General features: G+C 42.7%; 3 protein-coding genes across 6 annotated transcripts in view; 2 read left to right on the top strand and 1 right to left on the bottom strand.

Annotated features, from left to right (window-relative positions):
* Window positions 1–1952, bottom strand: part of LOC136420976 (MAGUK p55 subfamily member 7-like) — a 28550-nt gene extending 26598 nt beyond the window's left edge. The window contains exon 1 of the mRNA XM_066408118.1: window positions 1750–1952. The gene's annotated coding sequence lies outside the window, so the exon portion shown is untranslated. The remainder of the gene's footprint in view (window positions 1–1749) is intronic.
* Window positions 1953–2150: 198 nt separating this feature from the next.
* On the top strand, window positions 2151–18886 carry LOC136420348 (WW domain-containing adapter protein with coiled-coil-like). Of its 3 annotated transcripts, XM_066407203.1 has the most exons (16): window positions 2153–2371; window positions 2533–2566; window positions 3615–3894; window positions 6020–6091; window positions 6952–7091; window positions 7972–8022; window positions 8550–8668; window positions 9035–9180; window positions 9567–9665; window positions 9886–10008; window positions 10509–10646; window positions 10917–11033; window positions 11875–12037; window positions 14592–14769; window positions 15550–15677; window positions 16103–18886. In XM_066407203.1, exons 1-16 carry the CDS (start codon window positions 2322–2324, stop codon window positions 16170–16172), a joined length of 1908 nt encoding a protein of 635 aa, XP_066263300.1. In that variant the 5' UTR covers window positions 2153–2321; the 3' UTR covers window positions 16173–18886. The 3 variants fall into 3 exon arrangements, with proteins under 3 accessions (XP_066263303.1, XP_066263301.1, XP_066263300.1); XM_066407206.1 differs by lacking the exons at window positions 15550–15677; window positions 16103–18886 and adding an exon at window positions 15090–15517 and having other exon boundaries at window positions 2151–2371; XM_066407204.1 differs by lacking the exon at window positions 6020–6091 and having other exon boundaries at window positions 2152–2371.
* Window positions 18887–21009: 2123 nt separating this feature from the next.
* Window positions 21010–24505, top strand: part of LOC136420346 (protein PALS2-like) — a 58611-nt gene continuing 55115 nt past the window's right edge. Inside the window, exon 1 of one of the 2 annotated variants that reach the window (XM_066407199.1) lies at window positions 21010–21131. The gene's annotated coding sequence lies outside the window, so the exon portion shown is untranslated. The remainder of the gene's footprint in view (window positions 21132–24505) is intronic. The other variant, XM_066407200.1, reaches the window with a different exon arrangement.

Here is a 24505-nt window from a genome sequence, read left to right as displayed (position 1 = left end):
TGCCCAGGCTGTATCTGAAAGGTAGTGGATGCTACCTGAAACGTCTGACCATTTACAAATGTATCCAGTTGCTTGAGTAACTGTTACCTGGCGTATCTTATTACCTGGATGTCTAACCTTCATGGACCAGTCTTTCCACACCCTTGTTGAAGTCTTCACTTCCCACTAAACCAAAGAAAACATGTGGAAACAGCAAAAACCTGCCGATTTCCCCTCCAGTTACCCAACACTGGGTACAGGGTGAATCATATCTGCTGGGGAGATTCACTTCACCGTAAGGGGAGGTTGTGAAGTGAACTCTCAAATTTCAGCACAATTCCACTTTGTAAAAAATTTTACATGACTACATTTTCTGGGTCATATCTACGGTGATTCCAGTTGGCAAAATCTATGGATCAGGGTGGGTACATCATCTCTTCACCCCCTGGAATCTACTGAATCTCCCCTAAGCAGCTGTCACTGAGGAAATAAATTTGTCATCAGGTTTGAAGGAACACAGCTGCACAGGAAGGGTTAGGGGTGGTGCATTGTTGTTTGAAGTGTTATAATATAACTATACAGGAAGTACAATGTGATGTTTAGGGGATGGTACAGTGTTGATCCGAAGGATCGTTTATTGATCTGAAAAGTCGCACAGATACGGGATGGCCAGGGGATGGTACATTGTTCATCTGAGGGGTTTCAACTGTATTAGCCTGCGTGCCATCTTCCGTGCTTAGCAAGCAAAAAGATTGAGCCAACGGTTACTACAGAGGATGACACCCAGACTACAACTGTATAGGAAGTACAATGTGATGATCAGGAGACAGTTCATTGTTAGTTGAACAGTTTCAATGCAAAGGAAGTACAAAAGGCTGGGAGGAAAACTTGAATCTTCACTCCCTGAAACTGTATGTACAAAGATACAGACTTTCCCCTCAGACTCTGTTTTCATGTTGATCGTCCAGTTCGGCAGCATGTGATGTCAAATCTGAGAACTGTAGAATCTCTTCAGGTGAAACATGTGGCGAGAATTCGAACCCATGCCGCCAGCTCATGAACCCAACACACTAACCGCAAGGCTAAAAGGTCTGGACCCGTTAGACTTAGCCTGGATGCCAGACCCCCAAACTCTGAAATATCTTTCGTGTGGGACACGAAAGATATTTCAGAGTTTGGGGGTCTGGCATCCAGGCTAGTTAGACTGGTCAGTTGGTGGCGCTTGAACCACACTGTTAGTGTTACAAAGGGCTAGCCTCATTGAATTGCGTTACACAGACGAATTCAGGCCCTGGACTGATACATGTGGCCTGGGCTGCAGACACCTGTCTCTGACTGACCCCTGGGTAAATATTAGTTGACATGTAAAGTGTCCGGTTCTGTTTGTTCCTATTGTTGTGGAAATAAGGGGGGGGGAGGGGTTCTCGGAAGACTCTGTTTGCATCTCCTTGCATGATCTTGAATAATCTTAGATCCTCTGCCAAAAAATGGACATGTGATAACTACACACACACACACACACACACATGCAGACATGTCCAAAAACATAACTGTATCGGCAGACACTAGTACATTCGTACAACAAAGATCCCGATTCTCTAACACAGTAAAACCCATCAGGAACAACACACTACAGCCGGGACGTGTAGAACAGCTTTCACGTTGGAACACCAGACATAAAAATTATAAACACACTCAGCATCAAGCTTCCTCGCGCGCCTAGCCACACTTAAACAGCACACAGGGGGGCCTTCTATCTTCCGAACTCACCTTGAAGGATTCTTGACTGGAACCCAAGACGTTGTTGGGAAGGAGTAAGATGTAACGGTACAGGACGTCTTGCGCCCCACCGGCCACACAGCTTGTACAGGCTACAATGAGAATCATATGGAAGACCCGAAGATGGGCGATCGTACCTCTTCGGGAACAGTCGGAAGGCGTCGGTAATCTCCGTCAAGCGTTAGGGTCTGTTAGAAGTCTTTCGTGTTAAGAAGTATAAATGATTAAAAGCTAACACAAATGCATGATTTTGCTTATAATATAATTCATTTCTCATCAAAGTATTCTATTATGAGCCTAGATGAAAATATATCCTCTCTTAGATGTATAGAAAGACAAATGAAGCAAATTTATTATCTCACAAACCCCTTTGTGAGCCCCGCTAATTTCGTGACACGAACGTCAATCGATCAGGCTGGAATCCGCAGGTCCCGGATGTGTCATGGCGTCCTCCCCTCCAGAGAGGCTGGTGGTGTATGATGGTGTAAAATAAGCGGGCGTTTAGACCCTTTGCGGTGCCGAAAATTCACCCGAGTTGCACCCAACCCCACCCTTAAGCCTCTATGGTATTGATGGTAATGCATGCACGGAAATATCCGCGGCTCAATGATGGGTAAAGCACCTTGTTTCCCCATTCCTCCATTGACAGAAGTCCGCCATGTTTGTTCCAGACATTCTACAAAATCGCTCTCAGTTTCCTCGAGTTTGTGTCGATTTTCCCGCCCGTCCAGAGCCCGTTTCCGTGCCGTTAACGTTCTGTGTTTTGTTTTGCAGGTACCACGACAGAAGCCAGGCCCATCCCTACCAGGTTGGTACACCGAGAGGCGCCGAGCTCGGGACTTCACTCCAGCCTCATTTTTGACAGAAGTGGTCACAATTTCCGATGTAAACACGAATATCGCGCCTTCCAGACCGAAATTGGCCCTTTCTAAACCCATCTGGATCGTTCTGGACATCCCAGCACCCAATCTGGCTGACAAAAATCACTGAAAATTCCATTCGATCAGTTCCAAAAACACGAAATTGGTGAAAAATCGTGAGAGTGGAAAGTTCATCTGAATCAATCACCCTTGACCGAGGGTTCATCGTTTATTACGTAACAAAAGACGGACAGGTATCTCACCTGGGCACTGTCCGGACTCAGGTCACGGCAGGGACTTAGAACAGAAGGAGTCTTGGACGTTTCCATGAGAAAAAAATGGACAGATCATCACATGATGAAGTGTGTCTCATCATAGATAGATCAGATGAAAATACCCCATTGAATATCAAAACAAACAAGAAATTTGACCTTATAAACCAATTTTGGCATCTTTTGGAAAATGAAATTTTAGGAATTTCTATTTTAGATAATTTTTGACATAAATTCACGACAAAAATTGACTTGAAAAATGTCACAACTGTTATTTGGAAACTTAATTTTTTAATGACAATGATTTCTTCAAAATCGTTTTTATTTTTTCAATTTTTTTTTTCAGTCGAGGGATCAAGTAGTAGGTTTATGATTATCCTGGGTGACAAACAGCCTTTCAAAAACTGTATCATGCCCCTAACCTGTACATGCAGACAGGATACTTCATGTTGTGATCACACTTAAACTGGTTCAGTTGATAAACAGGTCTATAATTTAGCCAGTAAAAGAAAAAGATAGACATAACACTAACCTATAAATGTTTTACCAATGGTCATAGTAACAAATTTGGTCTTTGATGAAAATGTTTAGTTTTTGATTTCATGTAATTACACTTAATTAAGATTTTATAGAATGGTATTCATTAGTGATAGTAGATTTGAATGACTTGTGTTGTTCTTTTTAATATGTTTGTTGTTTATGTTGTTGTTTATGTTTATTTCAGTCTGCTGGTGTGGGGAAGTACCCATCCAAGCGTGAAAGTAGCAGCTCATACAACGACTACGACCATCGGATCGACAGAGTGCGGGATTCGCCCAGCAAAGGTTTCAACCGCACGAAGGACAGTCCCGGCAAGAGAAACAGTCCGTGGGAGTCCCGGGACAGAGACAGAGAGAGGGAGCGAGAGAGAGACAGGGAGAGGGACAGGGATAGAGACAGATATAAGAACAAATCTTCTTATTCAGAAAGATATAGAGAAAAGGAGAGGGAGCGCGAGAGAAGAGGTAACTATGGCAACGGCTGCGTGTCTGGAGTAACTCTCACTAACGTCTCCACTTTCACTTTTCAGGGAGGAACAAGTTTTTCTCATGTGAGGGTTTGAACTTTACGTCTTCTGTGGAATCAAAATTATAATAAACCAGTGCTGAGGACTCAAAAATCAATTTGGCAGAATCTGGACGATGTTGAAACTTTTCTAGGTCTTTTCTTTAAAGTATATCGCAAAATGTAGATGAAGGGTGAAAATTGTGTGAATATCTATATTGGAAATTAAGTATCATAACACAATCTATAAGATATTTGCCTAGCTGACAACAGAAAGAACATTGTAACAGTTACTGGTCTTCCTTGGAATCAAAATTGTCTTCATGGTTTCAGTGCTTTGGACTCAAAGATCACTTAATCAGAATTCTGGACGATTCTGAAAAATTGTGAAGCCTTTTCTTGAAGACATTCCTCTATCCTTTTGAAAAGTGCTATCTCAGAAAATAGATGTAAATTCTGTGATTATCTTCACTGGAAAGTATGGATATCATTTTCATAACACAACCTGAAAGACATTTGCCTAACTAACATTATGTGGTAAGGAGTAGTGAAGTCTGTTCAGGTCCCGAGGAAAGGAGCTGAGGAGAAACTTAGAAACAGAAGTAGAATGTCTCAAGCTTAAATTAGTTTCATTTCATTTTTTCAAGAAAAATCGAGGCTGTTTTGGAGCCCTGACTTGTCAAAGTATGTTACCGATGTCCTGAAGAAGGTAGCTGAGGAGTCACTGAAAGCAAAAATAAGATATTTCAAGCCCTGGTTAGCTTCATGGAAACAGAAAGCCTTTTTTGAGCCCTGACTTGTCAAACATGTCAGTGAAGTTTCTTAGTGTGAGCAGTAAGGTGAACACTTTCACGGAGTCCTAAGTTGCAAATTTTGAATCTGGAAGGTTTTATGAGATTTAGTTAATAAGATAGTGCTGTCAAAGTAAATTGGCTCAAATCAACCCAAAATGGATCTTAATTGTCTGCCGAGCATGGAACAGTCTTAGACCAAAACAACAATCTGCTCAGGCTTCAGTTTTCATGTTGTCTTGCTAACATTTGACCCAAAATTATCAGCGAACCGAGGAAATAGCTGGGTGAAGCCTCAGTAGCAATTATAAACATTTTTGATCAAGATTAGAAGCTGAAAACAGTCATAAGTTGTTACCACTTCTGAATATCATGACTGATTCACAATGCAGTTAAAATCGTCCACAGCACAGGATTTTCGTCAGGGTTGGTTAAAATATTCTGAACATAACCAAAGTTTTGGACCTACCAACATTTTTGACAACACGTCAGTGATATGAGTAACAGAGCTCTTCACATCATGAAGAAGGCAACGTTGGCTGGTACAAAAGTTGTGTTGAAAAGAAGTTGTTACCTTCAAATTATCAAATCTTAAACTTTCTTTAAAAAAGTCTTCATACCAATGTCTGTTGGCTTCAAATCTTCAAAGCTTTTCAACAAAGTCACAGAAAAGACCTCACACAAGAAATTCTTGTTTTCTCCTCTGACTTCCATGCTGAATCCCTGCTGCTTTTTGAGTAACACATTTTCACATCTGTGGTTTCTTTCTCATCGTCATTTCACATTGTGTGCTTCTTTTCCCTTCTTTTGTGCTGATTTCTGTTAACATGTGTCAGTGTTCTCACCAGAATTTTTTCACAGCATAGGGGTCAGGTACAGAAGGCCAACTTTACGCAGTGCAAGTCAAGCGTGGAGTGCTGAAGACATGACCAGAGTAGGGAGTCTGGCATGTTCCCCTGGAAAATTTGTAAATTCATAACCCAATGAGACATTATTTCATGCATTTTGAGGGATAAATTTTGTGAAGTAGACTTTTTCCTCTGTCACAGCCTTATTCTAAAGCCAAATATGAACTTTTTATAAGATTTATGAAGGGTCACAAGGTTTGTCCCAGAAAGAAACACCCCTATGCTGGTTGAAACACAGCATAGGGGTCCAGATCACAGCATAGGGGGTCCAAATCACAGCATAGGGGGCCCCTATGCTGAAAAGGCCTGGTGAGAACACTGTGTGTGTTTCCCTGCTTGTTTGGAATTGTTTTGTTAAAGCTTGCGGTGTGGTTCTTGTGTTTTAGAGAGAGAAAGGGCTAGGTACAGTCCTGGGGATTGGGACAGGCCTCACAGGAGAGACAGGGAGGACAGGAGAGGTAATGTCTCAACACTGCTCATTGGTCGGTTCAATCCTCTGCCAACACCTGATTGGTTAGAGGGGAGTAGAGGTAATGACACAACACTGCTCATTGGTCAGTTTAATCCTCTGCCAACATCTCATTGGTTAGAGGAGAGTAGAAGTAATATCACAACACTGCTCATTGGTCAGTTTTCACTTGGCTGTAGGAAAGTATAGACAATGTCACAACACTGCTCATTGGTCAGCATTCTCCTCTGCCAACACCTGATTGGCTGGAGGAGAGTAGAGGTAATGTAACAACACTTCTCATCGGCCAGTTTTCTCCTCTTTGTCAGAGGAGAGTAGAGGTAATGTTACAGCACTGCTCATTGGTTGGTTTTATCCTCTGCCAACATCTGATTGGTTAGAGGTGAGTAGAGATAATGTCACAATGCTGCTTATTGGTCAGCTTTCTCCTCTGCCAACACCTGATTGGCTGGAGAAAAAACAGAAAGAAGGTCTAAACACAGCTCATTGGTTGGATTGCTCCAATGCCAAATGCTGATCGGTTGAAGAATATACAATGTCACCAAGCTGCTCATTGGTTAGGTTCTAATGGCAAAAGCTGATTGGTTGGAGAAGAGATGATGTCACTGTTAGAACCCTGCTTTACATTTTGAAGGTCTTTGGAAAAAAGAAATATGAAAGCTGATATCATGCAACTGTTGCAACACATAAAACTTATCACAGAGCACATTGTGTTGTGCACCACACATTAGTATCACATTACAATCATGTGCACATCCAACCCCCAGATGATGGGGAAATGAAGACGTTAAACCGGATAGTGAGAGTGAGTGTGATTGATGACGTGTGTTATTTTGTGTCACCGCGCAGGGACCAGCGATTCTCCGGCGCAGAACGCAGCCAATCATCAGCCCCGACAGGGCAACAGCGCCGCCAACCACTCACAGACCCAGCCAACCGCGGCCGCAGACAGGAAAAACGATACCGACGCGGGAAAGAAAAACGCGGAGGTGAGACCTAAGTGCAGTTGGAAGCAGGGCTGTCTCCTGGAGCTGTGTTCCTGGACGGAAATTTTCTTGTTGAGACAGGGAAAAAATATCACCGTCTTTTTAAAAATCTGAATTTCCTGACATGAAATTGATGAAATTGTATTTTCGTAGGCTTGAAATAGCAGATTTAGCAACAAAAATCAACAACATGGGCTCCCAAACAGTAACAGTAAGTGGGACAGAAAAAAATTTAAGGCTGGAAACAGCCCTGGTTGGAACACCTCATGCTGTGGACTGTTAAGAGAAGTACAGTACCAGAATTTTCTTTACAGATGGCTTAGTTATACCCAGGTATAGTTTGTCTGGTTTTTCATGATGCCTTCACCGGTGCAGTTACATGTATGCACAGGGCTCGAAATTCATATTTGGGATTGGGAATAGGTGCACTGCAGCACTGGTGCACCCAACTCAAAAAATTGGGTACTCAGAAAGAATTTTGGGTGCACCTGATAAGATAAAGTTGCATGTTCTTCAGAACATAATTACAAAGTTTAACGCTGCTGCCTTTCTTAAGAACTTCAATCTGTAATTCTATAGCTAACTTCAAAATTTCAAACAAATAATACATTAAATAAAGTACAGCAAAAAGTTCTCATGCTGTTTTTTTATACTTACATTTCAAGAATATTCTGTATATTACTAGTGTACAATAGTACCTTAACCCTATAGGCTACAAAAATATATAGGTGCACCAGTGCACCCAGAGTCAAAAATTAGGTGCACAGTTCCAATTTTGGGTGCACTGTGTGCACATGCACCCACTAGTTCGAGCCCTGATGCAGAAACATGTGTTTTGAGCTGTTTATTTCCCTACTGACTTGAATTTGTGTTTGTGTTCCAGCATACCCAGTCCAGCACTGCTACTACCAGTACTGCACCAGCTAATACAAAGGTATGGGAGGCGTCTCACTATTTATTCTTCCCATATTTTATTTTACAGGTGGAGCACAATCAGATCTGTGACTTGTTTTTCGAGCATTTCTGGAAACATAAAAACCTAATTTTCCCACTTTCACAGACAAAAAGAAAACTTATCTCCTCTTGATATCACAAAGCCCACAAAATACAGAAAAAGTGCGATCATTCGTCTTCCACTGTCTCGGAAAAAGAAGTCGAACCCAATAAGTAGAATTTAGTGTCAGTAGTTAGACTAGAGAAGTCACATGTTATACTGTTCCTCATTGTCTGTCCATCCTTTTCATGTTACATGTGCAGTACTTGGAATTAGCCTACAGGCTAGGGCTTGCAATAAACCTTCCTATCTGTATCTGTATCTATATAGCCGGTATAACCGCCATTAGGCGTAACACACCAGCTAATGATCCTGTCTAATAAAACACTTGGTTATGTACAAAGAATTTTGTTATTCAGTGACTTACCAACCCGATGAAACTATTCACGGATGAATTTTCTCCCCAGGCTTTCACAAAGGTCAAATGTGATTGGTCGGAACACATCAGTTCGTCCGGCAAGAAGTATTACTACAACTGCAAAACTGAGGTGTCGCAGTGGGAGAAACCACCCGGATGGCAGGAGAGGTGCGTTTGTTTATTTATTTATTTATTTATTTGTTTGTTTGAATTTATGAGGCCTCACCGATTGCAAGAAGTCAAGAATGAAACAGAGTGTTAGGAGTAGAATTTGAATCTGACTGAATACGCTCCCTAAAACTGTGTGTACCAAGGTACAGACTTTCTCCTTAGACTCAAGTTGATCTTTTAGTTCAGCCGTATCTTTTGTAATCCCCAAACCAACATACTAAATTGGTGTTGCCTAACAGACGACACGTTATGTATCACTTCTTTTGATTGGTCAATCTGTGTGCATATTTCTGTGTCTCTGTTGCATCATCCAATAACAGATGGCATTACATGAACTTAAACTTGTCCTTTCTCTCCCCTCAGCCCAAAAGATAGCGGAGAGTCGAAACAGAAAGACAAGCCTGTTGCCAAGGAAACCGCCTCTTCCTCTTCAGCCTCCTCCTCTTCAGTTTCCCATGGAACCAACAGCAGAGAAGCCGGCAGCAGCAGCGCAACTGGTACTCCTAGCTGTGAGTATAAGTGCTACTTACTATTGCTACTACAACTACTGCTACTACTACTACTAGTATTACTAGAACCAACAGCAGAGAAGCTAACGCTAGCAGCAGCGCAACTGGTACTCCTAGCTGTGAGTATTAGATATTACTACTTACTATTACTGTACTTACTACTACACTATAAACCTGTACAAGTGTCATAGCTTCGAGAGCACATTTTCATCAGGGCCCTACACCCATCTCTTAGAGATGGTGATGCCATAAGCCTTTGGGTGTGACTTAGCCAGCCTGTGCCTGTGAAGCTGGTGTGTTACCCAGTCAACCAATATTTAGATTCAGAACTGTGAAGTAAAACCTAAGAAATGGTGAGACTGATAGACTTTTCTCCTGTTCTGCAGCATCTAATCACAAGCATTCCACGGACCCGTCCCCCCGCAATGCAGGCCAGCCCAACCTGGACAGACACAAGGACACCTCCAAGTCCCACAATAGAACAGGTAAAAGAGCCTCAGATCTTATAGATAACATGTTATGGAACATATGATATAGGAAGCTGAAAATCGTCTTATTTCTACTTGTTCAGGAAAACTTAGTTTTGTGTATATTGCACCTTTCTTCTGTGTGTAAATTAAGCTATGTGCAAGCTCACTGCCTCAGTGTATTTGTAACAAGGACCCCCCTTGTTAGTGTTTGTGTAACAAAGTACCCCCCCTGCAGGTACCCCCTCGTCATCCCAGGGCACTCCCAGCGCGCACCGCGGGACCCCCGGGCAGGGCAGCGACCGTATGGACATCTCCACAACTCCTGAACACCTGCAGACATTCTACAGGAGTAGAACAGGTGAGAACACATGTTACCTAGCAACAGGAGTAGAACAGCACAGAGTGTATGTTACTTAGCAACAGGGGTAGAACATATAGGTTCTTTCATTGCTCAGTAACAGGAGCAGAACAGGTCATTCCCTCAGCTGTACATATCCACTACACACAAACCTCTACAAACATGTTGCCTCGCAACAGGAGTAGAATGGATCAGAACATCTGTTGCCTGGCAACAGGATTAGAACTGTGATGAACTCTGTTGCCTTGGATCCCTGATATAGAATGGTGTTAGAGCTTCATCACAATAGCTGTGCACATCTGTCGGACCCTGCAGATGATGAGACTTCTCTCTGACTGGACCAACGTCCGTGTAGGTCACGATCAAAGCCTGATGCAGCCGGGTCCACCCCACATCTGCTTGAAGATAGCAGATGTAATCTGATGACATTACACTATGTCTCACACCAATGTTTGCTGACATTACATTATGTCTCACACCAATGTTTCTACCCCCTGTAGAGTCTCCTGCGGTGCAGAACACCCCCTCCCCTGGAACCCCCTCCCTGGGGCGCGCCCACTCCACCCCCCACACCATCCCCCAATCCCTGGTGCAGCAGCTCTTCCCCCCCACCTCTAACGCAAGTAGTATATCCCAAGGTAAGGAGAATTCAGCTCCTCATCAGCTAATATATTCACAACGTGTAAACCTTTTTACAAATTCAGCAATTCAGGAAATGCTGTAGTTGAATAAAACACAAAGAGTCTTTTTATTCAGTGATTTACCAACTTGATGAAACTAGTCATGGAAGATTTTATGCCACTTTGTCTTTCCCCTCTCGCATTAGATTTTGAGTCTGCAGAGGATGTCATCCATAAGATTTACTTGCTGAGGCCTGACTGACTTTTTTGCTATTTTGTTTTCCCCAGTTCACAATGTAGGAGTAGAGCAGTCGTTACAGCTGTTGCAGCACGCCACCTTGCTGACTCAACAGGCACTGCAGGCCCAGCAGCAGCAGCAGCCCTCCACTACTGTCCCCCCTTCTAGTGAGCAAACTTTCTTACCGTTAATCTTAAAATGTTCGCAGTAGTTGTATTCATATTTTATTGTTTGGTCTTCCTTCTAGTGAGCAAACTTAGCTTTCATATCATGTCTGACTTCACTGTGTTATTAGTGATAAATGTATGTTTTTTCTAAGCAAACTTTCGTACTGTTAACCTTGAAATGTTCGCCGTGGCTTTATTTTTGCATTGTTGGCAGTGACTCTTCTAGTGAGTAAACTTTCTTACCGTTAATCTTGAAATGTTCGCAGTGGATTTATTTTTGCATTGTTTGCAGTCAACTGTCCTACCATCTAGTGAGCAAACTCTGCTTTCATATCTTGTCTGACTTCACTGTGTTATTAGTGATATTACCTTTGATAAGGTTATTTTTAGTTCAAACAAGCAAACACATGTGTGTGATTAAACCGTATAACTCAAGAATCTAATGATGGATTGTCCTGAAATTTGGTATGTGGCTTGGTCTTGTACCATCAAAAATGATTTTGAGCCCCCTGATGGCTTTCCTTGGCACTGCTTCAGACTTCCTTCTTGTTTTCTCATGTTCTGCACAAAGTATGGTTTTTGGTTGGTAGATAGCTATTGTGATTGGGAAGAAGTGACTTAGCTTTCATCTTTCTAGCTGCTTTTGTTGGAACTGCAGGGGTGTTTTGGTTGCAGACTTTGAAACAGGATAAGTCAAGAAGTGATGAAAAGAATTGCATTACACATTTGTTAGAAAATCTATCTCAAAGCAAGACTTTGACAGTGTTACAACAGAAAATGTGATGTGCCTTTAAATTTCTGTGCTTTTTGTTGATTGATGTTGTTTTGTTTGTTTTCCCAGATGTTTCTGACTCCTCTCCAGTTTCCATGCGGACGTCGATATCAGACATGTCCTCTCCTTACCAGTCTCAGCTCTCGCCACATCCGAGCTCCAGTCAGCAGCCGGAGGCCGTTACCAGCACAGCGTCGCCCGCTCACAGTGTACATAGCCAGAAATCTGTAGGGTACGTCTGTCCCACTCACAATGTACATAGCCAGAAATCTGTAGGGTAGGTTTGTCCGGCTCACAGTGTACATAGCCAGAAATCTGTAGGGTACGTTTGTCTGGCTCAGCAGGGTTCTCCCCAGAAATTTAGAGTATACCGGAGGAGAGTGCGAAGCACCCGGCGAGGCGCGGCGCTGGGGGGGTGGCCCGGAGGGGGGGTGCCCCCCCCCCTCCGGAGGAGGAAGCTTTAGCATTTAGGCTGTTTCAAGTACAATTGGAGGCCATTTCCTGCAACTTCAGGTTTACTTTTTACCTACAATCACAAACAAAAGAGGCAGGAAAAATCTTCAAGCCTACACTATTTTCAAAACACATACACTTTTATTACATATCTTTCTGACATCATCTTGCTGGCTTTTGCTTAATCTTCATCATCTGCTCTTGGTAAAGAAGATGCAATCACGTAGGCAAAGGACACTACATTCATCCCTGTCACATATACAGAAAAATGCAAATAACCTCATGTAGGATATAAACTGAAAAAATTTCTGAATTTAAAAAAAAAATGGGCATAGGTTCCCCGCTATGACCCCTTACCGGGTGCCAACGGTGCCTTCAAATTCAACAAGAGAAATAGTATACACAACTCCAAGTCATGTATTTTCTACTTGGCACTTGAGGCAAATCACAATGGAAAGCATTGGGCAAAATATTCTCATTACATGTATTAATAAATAACGTTAATTTTTTTTTTCAACTTGATAGAATAACACATCAAAAACTATAAAAAAGAAGACAACAGAAACCTGTGCATTTTCTAATATAGAATGTTATGAATTTTTTTAAGCATTTCACACATCAAAATCCCAACATACACTAAAAAGTTTCCTGCAAAACCTCTAGGTCCAAGTGCTTGAATTGGCCCCTTTCAGTCTGAGAAAATGGAACGTTCCACTACAGCATATAACTGACATTCCAAGCCGTAGATTCAAAGAAAATATTGACCTCAAAAACCACATCTGAATAAAAGAAAATAAACATGATCCTTTGAACTTTCAAATAAATATTGAATCCTTCTAAAATGTAGTTTTCTAAAAGATTGATACTTTTTTTTTTCATGCTCATAACATCAAATTTTAAAGCCCGTAATCTGCAGTGAAATGTGAGGCTATTTTCTGTCTAGGCTTATTGTAAACACAAAAAACAAAATGGCGGCCCGGAAGAGATCCTCGTGCATTGTAGAGTTTGTAGCAGCGATCCTGAAGAATAGCAGTGATTCGCCGGGTTTGGGACTTAATAACCAACACCAAAAGTGAAATAACACCATGTACTGTATTTTTATGGTTAATATTGCTAAAATGAAGCCGCCATTTTTCGACTGGATCGCCGATTTTGTTAAAATATTTCGTCAGCCATGTGCTCTGACTCTGAGAGTAGAGTAGAGTGCTGTCAACAAAGTTCTGCCTTTTTTGAATCGGTTTTGGGACTAAATAATACTCACTGAATGTGAAACAAAACACCACACGATGTTTTCAAATGTAGTTGTGCTACAATGAACCAGGCATTTTTCTGCTGCTTGCCGTTTTTTTGAGGATTATGTTGCAGAGGCCATGACGCACTGGCGGTAAGAGGAGCTGATTTTCACAAACGTGTAGCTCCAACTAAACTTCTTTTTGACCCGTTGGCTGTGATTCATGAAGTAAATACAGACAATTAGCGTTGTTTGCATGAAAATGGGATTTAGGGGAGTCGGATGCTGAACCAATAATGAGATTCTTTTGTCACCGGCGTTGTAGCCAAAATGGTCCATTGTTTTTCGAGTATCCGATCCATTCAGAAGTTTTTACAGACAATGCTGACGGAAAAAGTGACGCCGCTCGGCCCAGAATTCTGCGTAATTTTGTGAATTTTTACCAAATTATCCATGAAAATAGGAAAGAAACACCCTAAATTTGAAAATGAGTATACCCGCGCAGAGCTAGGAGTATACCGGCGGCACGCCGTTGTTCCGTTGTCTGGGGAGAACCCTGCTCAGTGTACATAGCCAGAAATCTGGAGGGTACGTTTGTCTGGCTCACAGTGTACATAGCCAGAAATCTGTAGGGTACGTCTGTCCCGCTCACAGTGTACATAGCCAGAAATCCGTAGGGTACGTTGGTTTCTTTGTGTAGCCGTTGCCTTCCTCAGGGCAATACTGACTGGTTCTACTTCTCACCTCAGTCCAGTTAGTTTTGCCCAGAGAAAGGTGACAGACGGTCACCAAAACGTCAGCAGGTGATTATGTACTACAAGGGGCAGACAAAAACTAATACAAGTGTTTTCATAACAGGCTCATTTTTGCTTCAAATGGGTTGAAATTTGGCACAAGTGTAGAGGCTCATATCTTCTTGAGACTGAAATGTCTCGGTTTGTTGTTCAAATTTTCATGAGTGACTGAGTTGATTTCAAGCTGACCAAACCCTTGTAAGTCCGTCGGAAGCAAAGAGCAGTACATGCAAAGTGTCTTTTTATTCAGTAACTTACCATCCTGATGAAATCATTCACGGATAATGAAACTCGTTTGCGGTTTTCAGGAGCCACGCGGACGGCGCGGTGAGCAGCAGCTACTCCGTGGTGCACGGCTCGACCCCGAGCGCGGTGCAGACGGTTCTCCCGCCCGCCATCGAGCTCACGCCCTCGCTAGTCAAGTACTTCCGGGAGAGCCTCATCAGACACACGCAGGGCTGGCAGGCCGAGCATGCCGAGAGACAGGTCAGTTTGTTTGTTTGTTTATAAGTCAAGTACTACGAGGACAGCTGGATCTGGCTGGTAGGCAGAGCATGCGCGAAGACATTTATTGTTCTGAAGCAAAGATAATTTATTTGCAACAAAAAATGGGACCCAAATTTTCGACTGATAATCTCCAGTATTCTTCAAGGAATGAGCAATCCACTGCTTCTGTGACGTCACACAACTCAGTGAGCAGTGGATCATAAGTTGCAGAAGGTCAATGGCACCCTCCGTGTCTACTACTACCGTTTCCATTAAGGGAAAAATGTTAATTTTTTTTATTTTGGTGTTTTTCCACTTAGGCGCAGAGGTTAGACGAGGAGGGCCATGCGATGGGCAGCCTGCACAGTTCTCTTTGTTTACTGTTGTTTATTGTTGTTGTTTATTGTTGTTTAGGCGCAGAGGTTAGACGATGAGGGCCATGCGATGGGCAGCCTGCACAGTTCCCGTTGTTTATTGTTGTTGTTTATTGTTGTTTAGGCGCAGAGGTTAGACGAGGAGGGCCATGCGATGGGCAGCCTGCACAGTTCTCGTTGTTTACTGTTGTTTATTGTTGTTTATTGTTGTTGTTTAGGCGCAGAGGTTAGACGAGGAGGGCCATGCGATGGGCAGCCTGCACAGTTCTCGTTGTTTACTGTTGTTTATTGTTGTTTATTGTTGTTGTTTAGGCGCAGAGGTTAGACGAGGAGGGCCATGCGATGGGCAGCCTGCACAGTTCTCGTTGTTTACTGTTGTTTATTGTTGTTGTTTATTGTTGTTTAGGCGCAGAGGTTAGACGAGGAGGGCCATGCCATGGGCAGCCTGCACAGTTCGCAGGTGTCGGTGGATCTGAAGTTCGCCCGGTCGCTGGTCAGAGTCTCAGAAATACAGGCCACATTACAGGAACAGAGGTGGGTTCAGTTTTTACATATCTACATAAGGAAATAGCAAAACATGTTTCTCAAGAGGTTTTATGCAACTGCCTCTCGGGGTGAGTCGGCTGCAGTTCAGTGACCTCTTGCAGAGCGCTGTTTCAAAGTGGGCGTGAGGAGCCGATACGCCGACAGAATTGAATACTGCCATCTCCCTTGGTCTCTTGCTTTGATGGTTTTTTTTTCTTCTTACGCGAAATCCTAACCTATCTGTGTTTCGTATTTCTACTGTACTACAGCATTGTTTCGGATGAAAACTTCAAGACATCCTTTTCCTTTTCTGAAAAATGAAACCACTACGAGAGTAATTTTGATGAAATGTTGAAAGGTTTCTAGAATGTTGTTCCTACAGACACAGACATGACCCTCCGTGGGCTGACTGTTTGTTTGTTTGTTGTTTCCAGGATACTGTTTCTACGGCAACAGATCCAGCATCTGGAGAAGATGAAGAATCAGAACATGTTCCCCTCGTAGCTGCCCCCCCCCCTCCGTAGGGATGCACTTGGTTCGTCCCGCCGGCCGCGTGCATTACCGAAGTTCCTTCGCAACGTTTCCGCAACATTGCCGGGCGCTGTATCCTCCGTGGCTCGCTACAGTCGACTCGCTACATCGGACCGCCACATTTCAGCGCCACAGCCTTCATCGTAACGTTCCTCTCCAACCAGACTAAAGGACAGAAAAACCACTGGAAACCGCCTGTAACCATGGAAACCGCTCTGTAGCCATGGTAACTGCCCTGTAACTATGGTTCTCGTTGCTTGTACGTACTAGTTTTGTTCCCTCGTTTTAGGAATATAAAAGACAGAGACTATTGAGGCAGAATTGTAACGATGATTAGATGTAGCAGTTTTGGTACCGAATCGTGCCGGATAGGTCACATGACCCGGCGCTTCGTAAAGGACGAGGAATTTCCAAAGGACGGAACCGGTACCGTCCGCACCGTTAGTTCACGTTGGGACGCGTTCTCGTTACTTTTGCTTGTCAGTTTTGTTGTACACGATTCCGAACACGCCCCCCTCTGTGTCTATCAAGGTAGGAACCAAATTACGACCGTCGACTCCAAATCGGCTTCGATTCTGGGCAGACAATTTTGAAATTAGAAAAAGGAGTGAAATTTTGTTCCCGTGTATCTTAATCTTCCTCTTGGATCAGCTTCGATTCTTGACAATTTGGAAATAAATGAAAAAGGAGGTAGATATTGTCCCCAATCATCTTGTGAATCAGTTAAAGTTGAAATGAAGTTGCACTCTTCTGGACTTCACTGGTTTCAGGACTACAAAAGCCAGTTGACTGTCAACTCCAAGCCAGTTTTAATTCTGAACAATTTGGAAATAAAAAAAGTGAAATTTTGTCCCCATGCATGTATCTAAATCTTCCTCTGGGAAAGTCCAAGTGCAGTACCACAAATGCAGCAGCACTTGTGAGTTTTGGTGTAAAACCTGGTTTCCCAGTCCTTTCCTTAGTCACTGACGAAAGACAGCGGATGCTGTCAGAAACGTCTTTCAAAAATCTTATCCAGTTGCTTGAGTAACTAATTTTGGGGTATTTGATAAAAATACCTCAAGGCAAAATCAAAACTTGAACTCTGAATTACAAATACAACAAAGTCGGCTGACTACATGTGTCTGTAACTCCCACCAAATCGCCAACCTTATTCGTGCATACTGACCCATTCTCTTCTGACACGTGACTCACTGAAGCAGTTTTTTAAATCTTTTATTCATAAATCAAAAGAAAATACATACATTGAACCATCCGTGAGAACAAGAAATACAAATTATAGTAATTCAAATAATAATGATAATGATAAAAGTCATACAGTACCCTATTTTGCCCAGGCTGTATTTCTCACTCTGTCCCCTTCCCTGGACCATTTATGGTGTATGTCTGTACCTTGATAGATGCACAGGGGGTTGTGTAACCAAGGACTAATGCTCCTATCAATGTCAACCCAAGAGCTACTCACTAAGGGCCATTTTTATTGTCACTTCCAACATTCATTACACCCTATAGGGGCTGCACCATTGGTACAATATTCCTATCCCCCTAGGGTAGCATTGATAGGTGCTTAGATGTCTAAATGTATCATAATCTTGAGTTTCGGAGGCAAGAAGCACCAAGGAGTAGAGTTAAGACATGGAGTTGGGGTTTAAGACGTCTTGGGCAGGGGTGTGGTTCCTTAATTATTGTAAGTACCGTAGCTCAGATCTTGTGTATGTATCCGTGCAAGAGCTCCCGTCAATATTTTCTTGTCGACCAACCTCGGCCTCAAGTCGTCTTTAACGTTTAAGAAATCGGAAGGCTAAGATATTTTGGAACACCTTAACGACATGAATCATTTTCTTATCATTTATTTATCATTTTCTTCTATATTTTAGAATATCATAGTGTCATAGAAATACATGTGCCTATTCTGTAACGTGTGATTTTTTGTATGCATCTATTTTTTTGTCACCAAGTTTTTGTAACTCATGTTTTTAGTCTGCTGTAAAAACATGTATACCCCCATTCTGATGTAGACTTGTCCAACTTTGTACCATGTATATGATAATATTGCTGATCTGTAGAAGGTACCATTCTGTGGTGGGGGAGTCTGGATAGATTGTGAATATTTCTGTAGAGTATATCAAGACCACTGCATTATTTTCCTTATGATTTTTTCTCATCTTGTGTTTTTGTGGTAATCCAATAGTTTGTACCCATGCTATCATCATGCTATTACTGTACTATTTCCGTCACCTAACGATGTACATGTTAACGTATTTGTATCAAACATTGTCGCACATTCTGAAGCACTTTAGAATGATGATCTGTGTCCTTATACACATAATGTTAACACATCTAGGTGAACCTAGTGCCTGTCATCTTGTGTATTTCCTTACCGAAGACAAATTTGTATTCTTCATCATGCCAGGATTGCAAAGATAGCCTAATTTTTCCAGTTTCTGTTATGTTTTCCGAAAATCTGTTTTTTTTGTCATAGTAGCCATCACTTGGTGTTCCAAACTATCGCCATGGAAACGTAGAAGTGTCCGTTTCCGGACGGGTTTGTTTGTGGCGAGGTTTGCCTTCCGATTTCGGGGTTGTAGAGAAAGGTGTAATGTTAGTGCTCTGGAGCCGCCTCACTTTGTGCATACAAGTTGTAACGTCCCCGACTACCGAATAAAATGTAATTATTCTATTGGTAACACCGGATGATTGTTTGTTTTACATAACCAGTAGATCTCCTTCAGTCATAACGCACCAATTTTGTCGGGTAGGTTCAAGTTGTGTAAGACTGGCCCATAAGGTTTTACCTACTCACACCTAGCCTGACGAATCGTGCTCCTAGTGGCCAGCCGGTCCGGTAACCGCCATCCCCCTTGGGCTGGGGGCAGTAACCTCCGGCTGAGAGCTTGTGTAAATACAGGCTACTCACACCATACTCACTCGCTTTTTTAAAGTGCGGTGGGTTCTTTAACGTGCTCGAGGTGTGGCTGTCCCCAAACACGGGGACTCCGGCTTGATGTCCTGTCCGAGAGACGGCCCTTACCAAAGCTAGGTATTTATTTTCACCTGAGTCGAGTGAAGAAATAGGTGTTGAGTCCCTTTCCCCAAAAGATTTCGGGGTTGTAGGGGAAGGTGTGATGTTAGTGCTCTGGAGCTGCCTCACTTTGTCCATACAAGTTGTAACGTCCCCGACTACCGAATAAAATGTAATTATTCTATTGGTAAAAACGGACGGTCCTTGTTAATTGGGACAGGCTCTACTTTTTTCTCTCAACCTTCAAAGAAGTTTGGTGGCAACTACAAATATCTGTATATAAGAAAGGAAGCAAAGAAGATGCGCCATCAAATACAGTGGGTTGGTAATGTAACACATACTAGTACTAGCCTGGTCACCAGTCTCCAGGAGTCAGCTAGGGGTGTTTTTATTACTGGGCCCAGTCTGCTATTCTCGAAGTCGCCGCGCGCAGTACAATGATGCCACTCGCGCGTCATACGCAAGCTGTAGCGAAGCCACATTGCACTGACAGCTAACAAAAAGCGTCACATGCTTCATCCTCAGTCTGAATCTGAGGTTCGACCGTTTTTACACCTTTTTAACAAGCGGCACTGAAACATCCCATTCAAATCTCGGCGCAGTGTACAATACCGGTCATGCGATCACTGCGAGTGAGAGCTACGCTGTGATTGGTCAAATGGATGAATCACTGTTTCTCAACATTCGCCGCCCAAAACAACTCCGCGGAAGCATATGCATCTTTTAGTGGAATAGGAAGGATAAGTAGTAACATAGGTGTATTATTTTGGTGAAATGATGACATTTGTGGGCATTTTTAAACATGAGACAAGCTAAAATCCTTCACAGTTCCTGGTCTGAAACAACCAATCAGAGCGGATCTTTCAAACCATAGCTCACAGCCCAAGTGAAAGCGGACCGCAGGTGAGAAAAACCTAGCGCTTTCTTCGTAAACTGCAGATTCAGGTATCTGGAACAGTTAAGTTGCAAGGCAGGTTTGACATACTTAATTCTGTAAGATTTGACGGAGCAATCCTTTTTTTGTTATCTTGTATTAAGTTCCTACATGTGTAACAATTGTTATAATTTCAATGCCAAGGATACGCCATTCAGACTACCTTATGTCCTACTATTACTACTTAGATATTCCAGTGTATTAAATGGTTTGAATTGACGAATAAACCAACACATAACGTTACAATGTAATACTAAACACAATCACACCGAATGATTGTCACATCGGAATCATTCACAGCTTCAACTTCAACCGTTTATTTGTCAAACGTTAATTACCTTATGAAAATACCCTTGCCAACTTTCATGATAAAATGCGAACCAAGCTCCACTTTAAGATAGTTCTTAAGGCTGAACTTGCAGATGAATAGACTTTTGCTGTTAAGTAATGTTAGAATATCGATTTTACTTGAAGCAAATTTTGCGCTGTCATTGACGTTGTGTCCCACGCAATGTTATGCTCTGAATGAGCTGGGTTGGTCGTGTGCATTTATTTTCAATTCATTTCTTTCAAATTCTACTCATTAGTTTTTCGACCTTTGAATCTTTTAAAACGGTTTTATTCAAAGACTATTTTGCTTTCCATCGTGTAGAAAATTTTGTCGACGTTTTTTGTTCGTTCAATCATTCATTTTTGTCGCTCTAGTGACACCCTCCCTAAACATCAACTGAACCGCCCCTTGATCATAGAATAAATCGGCAATACTTCTGCATGACCTTAAATGAGCACGACTCACGACTATAAAAAGCCCAAATCCCACTTCTGACGTCACCGGTTGCCATTGGCAACGCTATTGCCCGAAAAGTGCCGAAAAGCCGTCAGGTGGTTGTTGGTGCGAATCTGCGCCCGAACCCGCGGCTAGCTTCTGTCTCGCCGCGCGTCCTAAGCGTGTAGAAGAAGGAGGTACAAGTCCAAGGTGGGTGTTTCGGAATTTCTCATGTTTTTAAGATGTTTCTGTTTGTCCTTAAGTCTCGGGGATCTTGGCTACAGTTTTGTAAGGGTGTAGCGAGTTTGTTGTAGCGAAGTGTGGCGAGTTGGCGCGACAGTGTGGCGATCCGGACCGCAGTTTGTTACACCTGAGCCGAACTCGTTCCGATGCCATGGCGGAAGAAGGGAGGGCTTTTTCCTACCGATCATGAAAATTTAAAATCTGTGCTGTTTTTACCTGAGCGTGGGGAGAGCTAAGATGGCGGAGGGAAGGAATGAACATGTTTTACCGCAGCTAGCGGTTAGAATGGCGGGTTTAGGGGAGGAACTATAGTTTCAGTGTGGGTGGGGGAGGTTTGGGGGAGGGCGGGAATTATTATAAAGAACAGAAACATGAAACCCACGCAAATTACGGCGGGTCGGGGTCGCCCCCGCCTACAGGTACGCACCTGGGACACCTGGGAACACCTGGGACACCTGGGCATAGGTGTGGGGCAGGTAAATCACCTGTGGGGACAGGTGCCTTAACAAGTTGAAGGTGTGTTAGTATTACTGGCACCTAGGCGTGAAAAATCTCGTGTGAAACCCTGTAGAAAGCATACTGTACTGTGTACATGTACCTGTACCCCCTCCCCCATTTAACTGTGCCCCCTTTTACATGGGACACACCTGGTACACCTGGGAACAGGTGTGGGACAGGTAAGGCACCTGTGGGGACAGGTGTGTAATCTTACAGGCACCTGGCTGTGCACAATCCACGCAAAATCTTGTGTGAAGCCATGTATTGTATGTAGAAACCATACAGTATCGTGTACCTTCCCCCCCTTTACCTGTGGACATGACATGCTATATGGTGCACAGGTGTGCTCCCTTCTCTACCTGTGGTTAGTAATGTTTACCTGTACCGTCATTACGTGACTTGTAGGGTGCTCAAGATTCACTTGAGTAAATCTATTAATGAATTATTACACAATCACTGCTTAAGATGAAATGTGGTAAGATGATACTTTTATAGTCTATAGTACATTGGAAAGTATTAAAGTCATACCTGCCTGTGTACCCAAGCAGATGTGTTCTCGACCTGTAGTTACAATGAAATGTTTACCTGTGCTGTGTCATTACGTGTCTTGTAGAGTGCTCAAGATTCACTCAGTACATCATTACCCAAATCACGATTACCTGTATTTGTATTTGCATTTGTATCTATTAACAATGAAACAATTCACTGCACTGGTCCGACCAAGGCAGCTCTCGCTGGTAACTGCTGACCCACAAAAATACAGACGAACGTACAACGTAAACATGACCTACAGTAAATGGAATAAAAGTGGAATATTGTACAGTCTACAGGAGAAAGTGTTTTAGTCATACTTGGTGATTTACCTGTGTAGTCAAATAGGTGAGAACAAGATTCACCTGTAGGTGTGTGCTCACCTGTAATAACAATAATATATACTGTTGATATTAGCTGAGGACCGGAAATCCACTTGATATTCATTTTTACATAAATTATCACACAAGCCTGGTAACTGCAGTAAACGCTGTAGTCTGTAGTAGGCGTTGTTATAATCGTAAATCCTAGCTACCTGCCCCCCACCGCATACCTGTGACCTACAGGTGAGATATAAGTACACCTGTGTAGGACAGGTGAGTAGCACAGTCAGGTACCTGTTCCCTGTTGTCTACCTGTGTTCCAGAACCAGGGAAATCAGTTAGTTTGGCCTTAAAACCTAAACTTTGCTCTGTGAGTGTGACATGAAAAATGATGCTAATTGAAATTATGTTGTATTGAGTCATCGACATGTCAAACATAATGATTGCTGGTTGGACTACTTTTTGAACACGTTTCAAACATGCCACATGTAAACGTGTACAAGGGTACAGTACAAAGGTCAACTCTTGGAAAGGGGACTCTGTAGATTACTAGTAATCGTTTTTTTAGCTGACGCTACTAGAAGTTCATTTACTTTCCTCACAAAAATTCCCCAAGTAGTGTTGAATCTTTTCTCGCTACACATTTTGACTGGTATTTTTCTAGTTGTAAATAAATGTTGAGACCGGAGCACACAATTTGGGAATGGTATAGGTAAGTAGTTTTTATTGAGAGGCTGGGTCAGAACTGCAAATATAAATGTCACATGGATGAACGTATCAAGACTTAGTACATTAATTGTGACGTCTTTCAAGGCTAGACATCCAGCTAAACAATGACAATATTTGAACATGACAGAATAAGACAAAGTAATCACTACAACTGGATAAAGTACTGAGATTGCTTCTGGAAGTTTCAAGCGACAAGTTTTATACTTTGATGCTGAAGAACAAAGGGTGATGGCACTGGGAATGTCTAAAAATAGACTCGATATTTCATCATGTTGTAAAGGTTAATCTGTCTGTAAAACTGAGACGTAGTTTGCGTAGGTATTGTTAAAGGCACTGAGACATGTCCTAGCAGTTTGGATGTTACAAAGTACAACCAGTTCACGTGTAAACTAGTGCAGAGGTAAGATAGAAAGGTCATTAACATGTTGGAGGAAACATTACATTGTTGAACTTACGCTGACTCACTCTCTCCCATTGTTGAACAGTTATAACTCCTTCTCACATAACAGTCACTTTCCGTTGTCCTTATGAAATCTCCTTGTTTCATTGAAATTAGCAGCCTGGATACCAGACCTTTCGCGCGATGCGATAGCCCCTTTTGGGTGGGGAAGGCCTAGTAGGGATAGAGTTGGCACCCGGGCGCTCTTGGCAGCCGATCTCTAATTTCTACCGCGCGCGAGGTAATCAGGGGCCCGTGTGCTATCTGTGGCAGCGGCGCAAGTTGCTTCCCGGGCCGAAGGATTAGCGGACGGAGCGCGGTGGTCTGGCACCCAGGCTATGAAATTAGATGTAAGGCCACAGAAATCAGACAGCACCAACTTAAAATTGAATAGTTGCTTCTTCTCATAGTCTTACCTCAAAATTGCAAGTTGCCCAAATTTCATAACACATGCTCTAAGTTTAATGTCTTTCTGCCCTGCAAAACTGGAGGTTTCTAGATTGTCTTCCTGCAAATCTTACTAATTTTAGGCTGTTGACTGCTGCCCACCCCTGTCATGATCAGATACCTGAGCAGTGTAATCAGATACTGGACACTACTAAGTGTTCAGAGCCTGATGTTGCCATCTGAAGGTGAAAAATGGCTCGAGGAGATCAAATCAAGTAATGGCAAGGAAATCGCATCATGTACAAATGTGGTACAGGGAATCAATTACTGTTTAGCCTGGCTAGCCTTGAGCCATGCTGAGAAGAAAAGGTGAGGTTGCCTGAGGTCACTCCCACCTTCGCCTGCTGTGATATCAGGTTAGGCCACACCAATTT

Source organism: Branchiostoma lanceolatum, chromosome 15, assembly GCF_035083965.1.
Source record: "Branchiostoma lanceolatum isolate klBraLanc5 chromosome 15, klBraLanc5.hap2, whole genome shotgun sequence".
In the NCBI taxonomy this organism is placed as follows: domain Eukaryota; kingdom Metazoa; phylum Chordata; class Leptocardii; order Amphioxiformes; family Branchiostomatidae; genus Branchiostoma; species Branchiostoma lanceolatum.
The sequence above is the reverse complement of the archived record's forward strand: the minus strand, read 5'-3'. Positions and strand labels throughout refer to the sequence as shown.

Bases quoted from the DNA above. Each gene is read 5' to 3' on its own strand.
- LOC136420348 (XM_066407203.1), top strand. From the start codon at position 2,322: ATGGTATTGATGGTAATGCATGCACGGAAATATCCGCGGCTCAATGAT. The intron at 2,372-2,532 runs GTAAAGCACCTT...TTTGTTTTGCAG, and splicing joins TATCCGCGGCTCAATGATGG to GTACCACGACAGAAGCCAGG. The intron at 8,023-8,549 runs GTATGGGAGGCG...TTTTCTCCCCAG, and splicing joins CTGCACCAGCTAATACAAAG to GCTTTCACAAAGGTCAAATG.